This window comes from Oncorhynchus nerka, linkage group LG16 (genome assembly GCF_034236695.1).
Source record: "Oncorhynchus nerka isolate Pitt River linkage group LG16, Oner_Uvic_2.0, whole genome shotgun sequence".
NCBI lineage: Eukaryota > Metazoa > Chordata > Actinopteri > Salmoniformes > Salmonidae > Oncorhynchus > Oncorhynchus nerka.
The window spans coordinates 1,611,988-1,624,582 of record NC_088411.1 but is presented as its reverse complement, the minus strand read 5'-3'; the positions used below and the strand labels follow the sequence as shown (position 1 = coordinate 1,624,582).

The following is a 12,595-nucleotide window of genomic DNA, read 5'->3' as shown; positions in this document are numbered from 1 at the left end:
GCACAAGCATTTCGCTACACTCGCATTAACATCTGCTAACCATGTGTATGTGACAAATAAAATTTGATTTGATTTGATTTATTTGTTGTTTTTTACTCATTTTTTCTCATCTTTACAGGAAAATTCGACGGTCATTATCTGATGTGTGGAGACATTTCACTGCAGCTAATGTAGAAGGTAAAGCTGTGTACATTTGCAAATACTGTGCCAAATCATGTGAAGAATGCAACAAAGATGCAGAATAATCTGGCCAAGTGCATAAAGTTCCCTCGGCGCTCACAACAAGCAACCTCTGACAAAAGTCCCTCTACTTGAAAATTATTACATTTACATTACATTTACGTCATTTAGCAGACGCTCTTATCCAGAGCGACTTACAAATTGGTGCATTCACCTTATGACATCCAGTGGAACAGTAGTGCATCTAAATCTTTTAGGGGGGATTACTTTATCCTATCCTAGGTATTCCTTAAAGAGGTGGGGTTTCAGGTGTCTCCGGAAGGTGGTGATTGACTCCGCTGTCCTGGCGTCGTGAGGGAGTTTGTTCCACCATTGGGGGGCCAGAGCAGCGAACAGTTTTGACTGGGCTGAGCGGGAACTGTACTTCCTCAGTGGTAGGGAGGCGAGCAGGCCAGAGGTGGATGAACGCAGTGCCCTTGTTTGGGTGTAGGGCCTGATCAGAGCCTGGAGGTACTGAGGTGCCGTTCCCCTCACAGCTCCGTAGGCAAGCACCATGGTCTTGTAGCGGATGCGAGCTTCAACTGGAAGCCAGTGGAGAGAGCGGAGGAGCGGGGTGACGTGAGAGAACTTGGGAAGGTTGAACACCAGACGGGCTGCGGCGTTCTGGATGAGTTGTAGGGGTTTAATGGCACAGGCAGGGAGCCCAGCCAACAGCGAGTTGCAGTAATCCAGACGGGAGATGACAAGTGCCTGGATTAGGACCTGCGCCGCTTCCTGTGTGAGGCAGGGTCGTACTCTGCGGATGTTGTAGAGCATGAACCTACAGGAACGGGCCACCGCCTTGATGTTAGTTGAGAACGACAGGGTGTTGTCCAGGATCACGCCAAGGTTCTTAGCGCTCTGGGAGGAGGACACAATGGAGTTGTCAACCGTGATGGCGAGATCATGGAAGGGGCAGTCCTTCCCCGGGAGGAAGAGCAATTATGAATCAGACACCTTATCGATAGCAACACCTCATGGTCCTCCTGGAATCAGAAGTTGTTTTTGACTCAATGGAGGAACCTAGTCAGAGAGATGCTGATGAATGTCTTGCTCGAGCTGTGTATGCAACTGGTTCACCTCTGATGCTCACAGGCAATGAGTATTGGCAGAGACTTCTGAATGCTCTTCCCCCAGAATACACCCCTCCAACCAGACATGCTCTATCTACTAATTTGTTGGATGCAGAGTTCAACAGAATTCAAGTGAAGGTCAAGCAAATCATAGAGAAAGCAGACTGCATTGCAATCATCTCTGATGGGTGGTCGAATGTTCGTGGGTAAGGAATAATTAACTACATCATCTCCACCTCTCAACCAGTATTCTACAAGAGCACAGACGCACGGGACAACAGACACACCGGTCTCTACATTGCAGATGAGCTGAAGGCAGTCATCAATGACCTTGGACCACAGAAGGTATTTCCACTGGTGACAGACAATGCTGCAAACATGAAGGCTGCTTGGTCTAAAGAGTCCTACCCTCACATCACACCCATTGGCTGTGCTGCTCATGCATTGAATCTTCTCATCAAGGACATCATGGCACTGAAAACAATGGATACAATCTACAAGAGAGACAAGGAAATGGTAAGGTATGTGAAGGGTCATCAAGTTATAGCAGCAATCTACCTCACCAAGCAAAGTGAGAAGAATAAGATCACCACATTGAAGCTAACCAGCAACACCCGTTGGGGTGGTGATGTCATCATGTTTGACAGTATCCTGGAGGTGAAGTACTCTCTACAAGAAATGGCCATATCACAGTCCTCCGATATGGACAGCCCCATCAAGAGGATCCTCCTGGATGATGTATTTTGGGAGAGAGTGATAAGCAGCCTGAAACCTACAGCAGTAGCCATTGTACGGATTGTATGCTGGCAAGAGCATCCTGTCTGGTGCAGAGATCAACAAGGCCTATGGTGTCATCACTACCATGTCTCACCACCTTAACCTGGATGAGGGCAAGGTTATTGGCAGTCTGGCGAAGTACACTTCAAAGCAATGGCTTTGGGATGGAGACTCAATATGGCAGTCGTGCCAACATATCTCATCAGCCACCTGGTGGAAGGGACTTTGTGGATCTGAGGCACTTTCCCCTGTTGCCTCCATCATCCTCCAAATCCCACTAACATCAACCACCTCAGAGCACAACTGGTCCTTGTTTGGCACGCAACAGGCTGACCAATACAAGGGTTGAAAAATTGGTAGCCATCCGGGCAAATTTGAGGCTTTTTGAGCCATCCTCAACAAGGTTGGAAAGTGACAGTGAAGATGAGGCCTCAGAGTCTGACGTTCAAGAGGTGGAGAAGACATGGAAACCTGAGAGGAAGACAACCAAAGCTTTAGTTTCTAGACTATCATTTTACAGATGTCTGTTGAAAACATTTTTGGGAGATACGATGGATCATTGGGGATCATTCAATATTCCCTTTTGTTGTTCAGTGAAATCCTCCCATGTGAAGAGTCACCTCGTTTAATTAAAGTTAAATTCGTAACTAAATTGTTATTTTTTATTTCTATTGGAATGATTTAATCATGTCTACTTATGATAAGGTAAAAGGTTTATGTTTCTGTCTCCATATGATATGGTAAATATAACCAATACAAAAAACATCTACATTAATTTGCATATATTTCCGTTAATTCTCACAGAACGTTTCCACCTCTGAATATTACCCAAAATGTGCAATCCTGCTTTACAAGCCCTTAACTATTTCTTGAACTGGGTTGCTCCTCTTTTCAGTTTGCTGCAGCTAGCGACTGGAACGAGCTGCAAAAAAACACTCAAACCTGGACAGTTATCTCTTCATTCAAAGACTCAATCATGGACACTTACTGACAGTTGTGGCTGCTCCGTGTGATGTATTGTTGTCTCTATCTTCTTGCCTTTGTGCTGTTGTCTGTGCCCAATAATGTTTGTACCATGTTTTGTGCTGCTACCAAGTTGTGCTGCTACCAAGTTGTGCTGCTGTCATGTTGTGTTGCCACCATGTTGTTGTTATGTGGTGTTGCTACCATGTTGTTGTTATGTGGTGTTGCTACCATGCTGTGTTTTCATGTGTTGCTGTCTTAGGTCTCTCTTTATGAAGTGTTGTCTCTCTTGCCCTGATGTGTTTTTTCCCAATATATTTTTTAAAAGAATCTCGGCCCCCGTCCCCGCAGGAGGCCTTTTGCCTTTTGGTAGGCCATCAATGTAAATAAGAATTTGTTCTTAACTGACTTGCCTGGTTAAATAAAATAAATAACTTAGTTGCAGGAGAGAAAGGAAACCGCTCAGGAATTTCAGCATGAAGCCAATTGAAACAGTTACAGAATTTAATGGCTGTGATAGAAGAAAACTGAGGATGGATCAACAACATTGTAGTTACGCCACAATACTAACCAAATTGACAGAATGAAAAGAAGGAAGCCTGTACATAATAAAACATATTCCAAAACATGCATCCTGTTTGCAACAAGGCACTAAAGTAATACTGCAAAAAATGTGACAATGCGATTAACTTTTTGTCCTGATTACAAAATGTTATGTTTGGGGCAAATCCAATTCAACACATTACTGAGTACCACTCCATATTTTCAAGCCTAGTGGTGGCTGAATCATGTTATGGGTATGCTTGTGATCGTTAAGGACTGAGGAGTTATTTTCAAGATAAAAAAGGTAACGGAATGGAGCACAGACAAAATCCTAAAGGTATGTCTGGTTCAGTCTACTTTCCGCCAGACACTGGGAGATGAATTCACCTTTCAGCAGAACAATAATCTAAAACACAAGGTCAACTCAACACTGCACTTGCTTCTAAGAAGACAGTGAATGTTCCTGAGTGGCCGAGTTACAGTTTTTACTTAAATTAGCTTGAAGATGTATGGCAAGACTTGAAAATGGTTGTCTAGAATTGATCAACATCCAATTTGAAAGCACTTGAAGAATTTAGAAAATTGTAAACATATATATTTTTTTTAAATCGGCAAATGTCACACAATCCAGGTGTGGAAAGCTCTTAGACTTACCCAGAAAGACTCAGAGCTGTAATCTATGCCAAAGGTGCTTCTAGAAAGTATTGACTCAGGGGTGTAAATCAGTGGAAGATCCTCAGAGGAGGAAGGGGAGGATCCATCCTCAGTGAATTTCATAAAAATAAAAATAGTAAAAGTTTAAAAAGTTATCAATTTTAGATAAAAGTATACTAAATATATTCACGTGACCAATAATTTATTAAAACACACTGTTTTGCAATGAAGGTCTACAGTACAAAATGTGGTGAGTAGTTGACTCAAAGAGAGAAAAAGAAAATAGTTGAACAATTTTGAACAAATTAATTTCTTAAAATGGAGAAGCAAGGAGAGCTAGCTATATATTTTGGGGGTTTTTCTTTTTGACTTTCACTTACTTAGCTAGTTTAGCCTACCCAAACAGAGAGGGATGCCATGTTAGCTTTGGCTATCCAAGGTAAGCTTTTGGTTTTATTAATTTATTGCCTCCGGGGCCCGCCGGAGTAACTGCTAAACTGCTTGCTAACTGTACAATGTACTGCATGATTGTACCGGGTATACTAGCGCGTTCGTTCTAGTAGCTATGTTGACTGACGTCAGCTAATATGGTGACAACGATGTAAGCTGTGTGTAGTGTTTAACGGTTATGATATGAAGGTTTGGCTTGGAAAGGTTTTTTCACCTGTTCACAGACAGCTGATGTGTAGTGCACTGAAGTGAAGGGAAAAGGTGAGAGGAGGAGAGCATGTAGATGCAAGAAGGAATTAACGAGCAAAGTGATCATGCTGTTTGTATGTGGCTAGAATGAAAGTGAACTAGAATGAAAGTGAACTGTGAACTGAAAAACGTTTCTTTGACAGAAGCAAACTGACAGAATGGGGATAACCATACCTGAATTTGTCCAATAGAAACTCTCATTTGCAAATGTTGGGCTAATGATTACACCCTAGATCAGCTAGATGCAGTGAAGAGTGTGATTAGGCTACTCAAACGCTTCTCTCGACCTGTGTATCTACATTGAAGACTTTCATTCCTAGGCTACATTGGCGCAACCTCATGATGGGTATAGGGAAAATGTGAGTATCATGTAATAACCTAAACCAATTGATGTTACATTGAGCAGGGTAAATGGAATATGAATGACAGTCATCCAATAGGCTGTAATAGAAATAAGGCCATGCACCCCAAAAAATAATCGTCCTCCCTCATCTTAAACGGCACCGACCGCCACTGGTGTGTAAATAGGATATTTTCAAAAAACATGTTTTTACTTTGTCGTTATTGGGCGATTATGTATTTAATCGATTTAGAATTTAGGCTTTAGAATTTAGAATGTAACAACAAAATGTGGAATAAGTCAACGGTGAATCATTTCTGAAGGCACTGTTTATCCATTGCTTTTCTCAAAATTGCTCATGCAGTACATTCGGTAGGGAACAGCAAAATTCAAACCTTCTCTGATTTTCAAGGAAATTGATGTCAGGACTGAGACTGGACCACTCAATACCTCTTGAAAAGCCATTCTAGTGTGTTTTTGGCATTAAGATGTGTCAAAAATTGTCCCGCTGAAAAATATAACTATCCCAGGGTTAGGTTTTCAGAAGACTGAGGTGATTTCTCCTCTACATTTTTACCTGAGCTTTCATATTTATTTTGATCCTGGAACTCCCCAGGCCCTGCTGGTGACAAGCATACAAGCATACCATAACATAATACTGCCTTTACAATACTTCAAAAATAGAGAGAGTTTCATTCTGTGTTATATTGGATTTCACCCAAATCTTTAATTTTGGCAAACATTTTTTATTTATTTGCGGTGTTGTCTTGCAATATTAATAGCACTGAGCGACTAGTGCTTTTTGAGGTCAGTGCGATTATAAAAACAACCACGGTTTTCGATTTTGGGTTGAATGCTTGTAACACAGAACGAAACAATTAATAAAAGTCCCATAATGGTAGTGACTGCCCGTTACTGCTGATCACTTATTAACCATAATTTATTCACATGACTTTAAAAAATATATTTAAATTGTTATGTTTGTTACATTTGTTTCATTTGATGACTTAATCATTTAATTCCAAGTCCTCTCATTTCTACAGAGCTACTGCCTATCCTGTCTGACAAAATCACTATTTTGAAGTAATTCAAAGTAAATAAGGCATACTTTTATGACTGCTGAATATCAACAGCTGCTCTCTATATCCCCTCACGACCGCGCCTTCTTTTCTCTTCCGTAGCAGGCATAAAAGAAACAGACCGGACAGGTAGATGAGCAATGGATTATGGTCGCAGTTAATTACCATGTTTTATGCGCTAAACTATGTAGAATATTGGCCTGTTGGGAAACTACAACAGGCTGGATCTGATTTATCTCTAGAGAAACCAAAGACAGTACAGCATGAAGACAGGCTGAAACGGCTTCTCCGATAGAGCACACATGTAGGCGATGTCATGGCGACGTTGGCTAGCTAAGCTCATGCATAGAAACATGACATCTGGTCACGCCTAACTGAGCATGTGCAGGCCGTCAAATCAAAGGCACTCCTTTGATATAAAGTTGGTTTTTGACAGTATTGAAAACGTGTCAGTTTGTCACTACCACGAGGTTGGAGTAATAACATGTTCAACTACTTAAGACATAGAGCTTCGATGCCATTACAACTCTCCTTCCGTGGCCTCCAACTACTCTTAAATACAAGTAAAACTAAATGCATGCTCTTCAACCAATCGCTGCCTGCACCTACTCTGGACGGTTCTGACTTAGAATATGTGGACAACTAGAAACACCTCGGTGTCTGGTTAGAATGTAAACTCTCCTTCCAGACTCACATAAAACATCTCCAATCCAAAATGAAATCTAGAATTGGCTTCCTATTTCGCAACAAAGCCTCCTTCACTCACGCTGCCAAACATACCCTCGTAAAACTGACCATCTTACCGATCCTCGACTTTGGCGATGTCATTTACAAAATAGCCTCCAACACCATACTCAACAAATTGGATGCAGTCTATCACAGTGCCATCCGTTTTGTCACCAAAGCCCCATATACTACCCACCACTGTGACCTGTACACTCTCGTTGGCTGGCCCTCGCTTCATACTCGTCGCCAAACCCATTGGCTCCAGGTCATCTACAAGACCCTGCTAGGTAAAGTCCCGCCTTATCTCTGCTCGCTGGTCACCATAGCACGCACTCCAGCAGGTATATCTCACACTCACTCATATTGTCACCCCCAAAGCCAATTCCTCCTTTGGCTGCCTCTCCTTCCAGTTCTCTGCTGCCAATGACTGGAACAAACTACAAAAATCTCTGAAACTGGAAACACATCTCCCTCACTAGCTTTAAGCACCAGCTGTCAGAGCAGCTCACAGATCACTGCACCTGTACATAGCCCATCTATAAAATAGCCCAAACAACTACCTCTTCCCCTACTGTATTTATTTATTTTGCTCCTTTGCACCCCAGTATTTCTACTTTGCACACTCATCTACTGTTAAATCTATCATTCCAGTGTTTTAATTGCTATATTGTATTTACTAGGCCACCATGGCCTTTTTTGCCTTTAGCTCCCTTATCTCACCTCATTTGCACACATTGTATATAGACTTATTTTTCTACTGTATTATTGCCTGTATGTTTGTTTTACTGCATGTGTAACTCTGTGTTGTTGTATGTGTCGAACTGCTTTGCTTTATCTTGGCCAGGTCGCAATTGTAAATGAGACTTGTTCTCAACTTGCCTACCTGGTTAAATAAAGGTTAAATAAAAATAAATAAATAAACATTTGGATTGTTTTTGACTGAAGCATCTTAAACAATTGAACCGGATTCCGATCTGTATCGATGAATCATTACACCCCTAATGCTTTCAGTAGATCACTGTTCCAGACCCCCCAAAAAACATGCTAAAATGTTACCTTCTTCATCATCAATTTTTGGGAGGATACCCGTTTCCTCGTCAAAGTCGGGGAACTCCTCTTTAGAAAGAACATTAGCAGCAATCATCTGAGGACAGGAAAAATACCATGTATAGATCAACATCACACTACTAAAATGAGCAAAGATGTCTTGATGAACCCTACATATGTACACATACCTGGTTGATCTCCCACTTCTCAAGGTCAGATATCTTGGTCAGTCTCTTGCGTTCCAGTGTGTCATCCTCCAACTCAGGGGCGTGGCCTAGGTTGAGGTTGGTTGGGCGGTCGGGGTTCCTCATGATTTTCTCCTCCCCACCATCAGGGCCTTGGTTCCTCCTCCTGTTCGGGTTCAGGTCCTCCCCTGTTTCCTGGTCTACATCCTGGCAACCAAGAGTAGAGTATAAGTTTCAGTTATAATTTCATTTAGCTTCATGTCCTTCATCATGCTTACCAAAGGGCAGTAGGCTTTGAATTCATTCCTGCTCTGTGTTGCTGTCTTACCTTCATGCTGAGACTGGTCTTGGAGCCAGTAAAGGAGAGCACCTTGATCTTGACTCGTTGACCTTTCTGGACCACATCAGCCACATTGGCAACACGTCCCTCTTTGCGTAGCTCAGAGATGTGCACCAACCCCTCCCAGCGTTTCCTACAATGAAAAACCAAAAAGGTTTTCAACATCGGGTTTTCAAAACATTGGATCACCGTAAGATACAGAACGTGTTGGATACATGCTTTCGATATGCTTTTGTCACTTCTAGGTTAGACTACTGCAATGCTCTATTTTCCGGCTACCCGGATAAAGCACTAAATAAACTTCAGTTAGTGCCGTATGGCTGCTAGAATCCTGACTAGAACCAAAAATTTGATCATATTACTCCAGTGCTAGCCTCTCTACACTGGCTTCCTTTCAAAGAAAGGGCTGATTTCAAGGTTTTACTGCTAACCTACAAAGCATTACATGGGCTTGCTCCTACCTATCTCTCTGATTTGGTCCTGCCGTACATACCTACACGTACGCTACGGTCACAAGACGCAGGCCTCCTAATTGTCCCTAGAATTTCTAAGCAAACAGCTGGAGGCAGGGCTTTCTCCTATAGAGCTCCATTTTTATGGAACGGTCTGCCTACCCATGTCAGAGACGCAAACTCGGTCTCAACCTTTAAGTCTTTACTGAAGACTCATCTCTTCAGTGGGTCATATGATTGAGTGTAGTCTGGCCCAGGAGTGGGAAGGTGAACGGAAAGGCTCTGGAGCAACGAACCGCCCTTGCTGTCTCTGCCTGGCCGGTTCCCCTCTTTCCACTGGGATTCTCTGCCTCTAACCCTGTTACGGGGCTGAGTCACTGGCTTACTGGGGCTCTCTCATGCCGTCCCTGGGGGTGGGTGCGTCACCTGAGTGGGTTGATTCACTGTTGTGGTCAGCCTGTCTGGGTTGGCGCCCCCCCCTTGGGTTGTGCCGTGGCGGAGATCTTTGTGGGCTATACTCGGCCTTGTCTCACAATGGTAAGTTGGTGGTTGAAGATATCCCTCTAGTGGTGTGGGGGCTGTGCTTTGGCAAAGTGGGTGGGGTTATATCCTTCCTGTTTGGCCCTGTCCGGGGGTGTCCTCGGATGGGGCCACAGTGTCTCCTGACCCCTCCTGTCTCAGCCTCCAGTATTTATGCTGCAGTAGTTTATGTGTCGGGGGGCTAAGGTCAGTTTGTTATATCTGGAGTACTTCTCCTGTCCTATTCGGTGTCCTGTGTGAATCTAAGTGTGCGTTCTCTAATTCTCTCCTTCTCTCTTTCTTTCTCTCTCTCGGAGGACCTGAGCCCTAGGACCATGCCCCAGGACTACCCGACATGATGACTCCTTGCTGTCCCCAGTCCATGCTGCTTCTCCAGTTTCAACTGTTCTGCCTTTCTATTATTTAACCATGCTGGTCATTTATGAACATTTGAACATCTTGGCCACGTTCTGTTATAATCTCCACCCGGCACAGCCAGAAGAGGACTGGCCACCCCACATATGCTCTCTCTAATTCTCTCTTTCTTTCTCTCTCTCGGAGGACCTGAGCCCTAGGACCGTGCCCCAGGACTACCTGACATGATGACTCCTTGCTGTCCCCAGTCCACCTGACTGTGCTGCTGCTCCGGTTTCAACTGTTCTGCCTTATTATTATTATTTGACCATGCTGGTCATTTATGAACATTTGAACATCTTGGTCATGTTCTGTTATAATCTCTAACCGGCACAGCCAGGAGAGGACTGGCCACCCCACATATAGGGCTATATAAATAAATTTGATTTGATTTGATATTTTCCTATTCTCTTTACTAACCTCAGTCCCTCCAGTTGCACGAAGCAGCCAAACTGCAGGATGCTGGTGACTTTGCCGTTGAATATGTCCCCTACAGCAGGCTCTTCTGGTGGGGGCCGGTCCATGTGTTTGTCCTTACAGCGGTCAGAACCAACCTCAATGTCTCGATCCCTGGAGGGGCTCGGACTGCGATCACTCCAGCGGGAAACACGTTTCCGACCACGTTTGAAGTCTCTGTCCCTCTCACGGTCGCAAGACGGAGAGCGTGAGCGTCTCTTCCTGTCTCTGTCTTGGCTCCGACTTCTGCTTCGCTGCCTTTTGTTGTCCAACCTAAAACAAGAGCCATAAAATAAATAAAAATGTACCTATTTTTCATCCAATTCAGGGTTTTGCTATTCATAGTGCACCAGTAAAACTGCAAACCCTGAATTATCAAAATGTCTTTACCTGCTCGTTGACTGTGTTCCACTAACACTGGGCATGAACATTTCCAATTCTTTCATGGCAGCATCTGCTACCCTCACATCATCGTCTTCTAGCGGAATCTGTGGGTGTTGTTAGAGAGCATTGGTCTACTGACAACCATATGCTATGTGTGGGGAGTGGGACGTAATAGCAGCGCCTTGTTTAACCGTACTTGTTTAGCCACTATGTATGTACTAATTTCTGAGAGACTTACGGGAGCTGGATTGTCCGGCCTGCACAATCCAGGAAACATCTCCTTCAGTTTGTCCTTCTCACTCTTCTGTTTGACCACAGGCTCAGAGGCTACCACCATAAGATTAAAGAGATTCAGTATGACATTTTCAAATAATCAGACACAGTATATCAAATTGTATACCAGCATTGTATAAATCATACTTGAATGTAAGACATCAGCTGCATTCGACACTAACCAGAGTTATACACAGCATATGATCAACTAACCTTTGCTCGTAGATGCTTTTGACGGCCGCATAGTTTGAATAAGTCTGAGCAAATTGCTGATGAGAGAATCCTATGAAAGAGTGAAAGTGGATTCAAAACCAGAAAGAAAGAGTATTGAATGGCCCGGGCTAATTTGAAACATATCAAACAGCTACATCACACTATAAACACTTACTGTGAAGTCTGCTCCATTTTTCAGCAGAAGTGATTTGAAGCCATCAAATGTTGGTTGCTTTTCAGCAAGGCAGATGACAAACTCAGCTAAAAGAGACAGCAAGAATAATACACTTCAGAAGAGAGAAACAAATGGTAGGCTACTGTATTCGCTTAGGGTAACTATGCCAATATCATAAATAACTGATCAGCAGCAAATGATTTTTTCTTGTTTTGCCAAGAATGCTCACATGAAACATGAACTAGCTAGCTTTTATAGAACTCAGGGAAATGGCACATGCTTAAACATGGTATGGGGTCCAGACCACCCACCACACTTTCAAGGCAAAGTAAACATCTCCGTTACATTGGATAACGTTATGACTAAATAAAAATACGTTTTACAATCGGAATTCGGGAGTCAAATTAACGTTAGCTAGCTAAAACCAAAGGTAGCTAAGATAGCTAGCTTAGCAGCAAGCTAGTAAGATTATTCCAAATGTGGGGTGACAGAAGTAGTGTTTGACGATTCAACTTGCCAAGATCTTTCTCGCATATACCAAGATGGTTGTCAAGTTCTGTACACACTTTGGACACCAAAGACAGGTATTCAAGCCGCTTAAGCTCCTCAACTCCAAAGTCTGCCATTGTGTCCAGTGTTTTGTTTTGTTTTTTTGAGAAAACGCAGGCATTGGTAACACGCACGTTACGAACTTTGAACTTAGACCACACTTCCGGGTAATTATTTTATTGGTCACCAGGTGGGGGTAAACTCATTGCCAATATGACAACCTAAACTCCAAGTTCATTTTTTTAACCTTTATTTAACCAGGCAAGTCAGTTTAAAAACAAATTCTTGTTTACAATGACCACCTAACCCGGACGACGCTGGGCCAATTGTGCACCGCCCTATGGGACTGCAAATCACGGCTTGTGATACAGCCTGGAGTCGAACCAGGGTCTGTAGTGACACCTCTGGCACTGAGCAGTGCCTTAGACCGCTGCGCCACTCAGGAGCCACAAAACTGACAATGTGGTCTCCAGTGTGGATGTCAAAACATTTCTAAATGAAACATTAGAAACAAA

General features: G+C 43.2%; 1 protein-coding gene across 2 annotated transcripts in view; it reads right to left on the bottom strand.

Annotated features, from left to right (window-relative positions):
• LOC115143885 (ATP-dependent RNA helicase DHX8-like) overlaps positions 1-12,499 on the bottom strand; it is a 36,101-nt gene extending 23,602 nt beyond the window's left edge. The window contains exons 1-9 of one of the 2 annotated variants that reach the window (XM_029684325.2): positions 12,049-12,499; positions 11,532-11,617; positions 11,357-11,426; positions 11,109-11,197; positions 10,877-10,974; positions 10,451-10,759; positions 8,634-8,778; positions 8,309-8,512; positions 8,130-8,217 (exon numbers count right to left, since the gene is read on the bottom strand). In XM_029684325.2, coding sequence (XP_029540185.1) covers positions 8,130-8,217; positions 8,309-8,512; positions 8,634-8,778; positions 10,451-10,759; positions 10,877-10,974; positions 11,109-11,197; positions 11,357-11,426; positions 11,532-11,617; positions 12,049-12,157 — 1,198 coding nt within the window. In that variant the 5' untranslated portion in view covers positions 12,158-12,499. The remainder of the gene's footprint in view (positions 1-8,129; positions 8,218-8,308; positions 8,513-8,633; positions 8,779-10,450; positions 10,760-10,876; positions 10,975-11,108; positions 11,198-11,356; positions 11,427-11,531; positions 11,618-12,048) is intronic. The other variant, XM_029684326.2, reaches the window with a different exon arrangement.
• Positions 12,500-12,595: the final 96 nt, after the last annotated feature.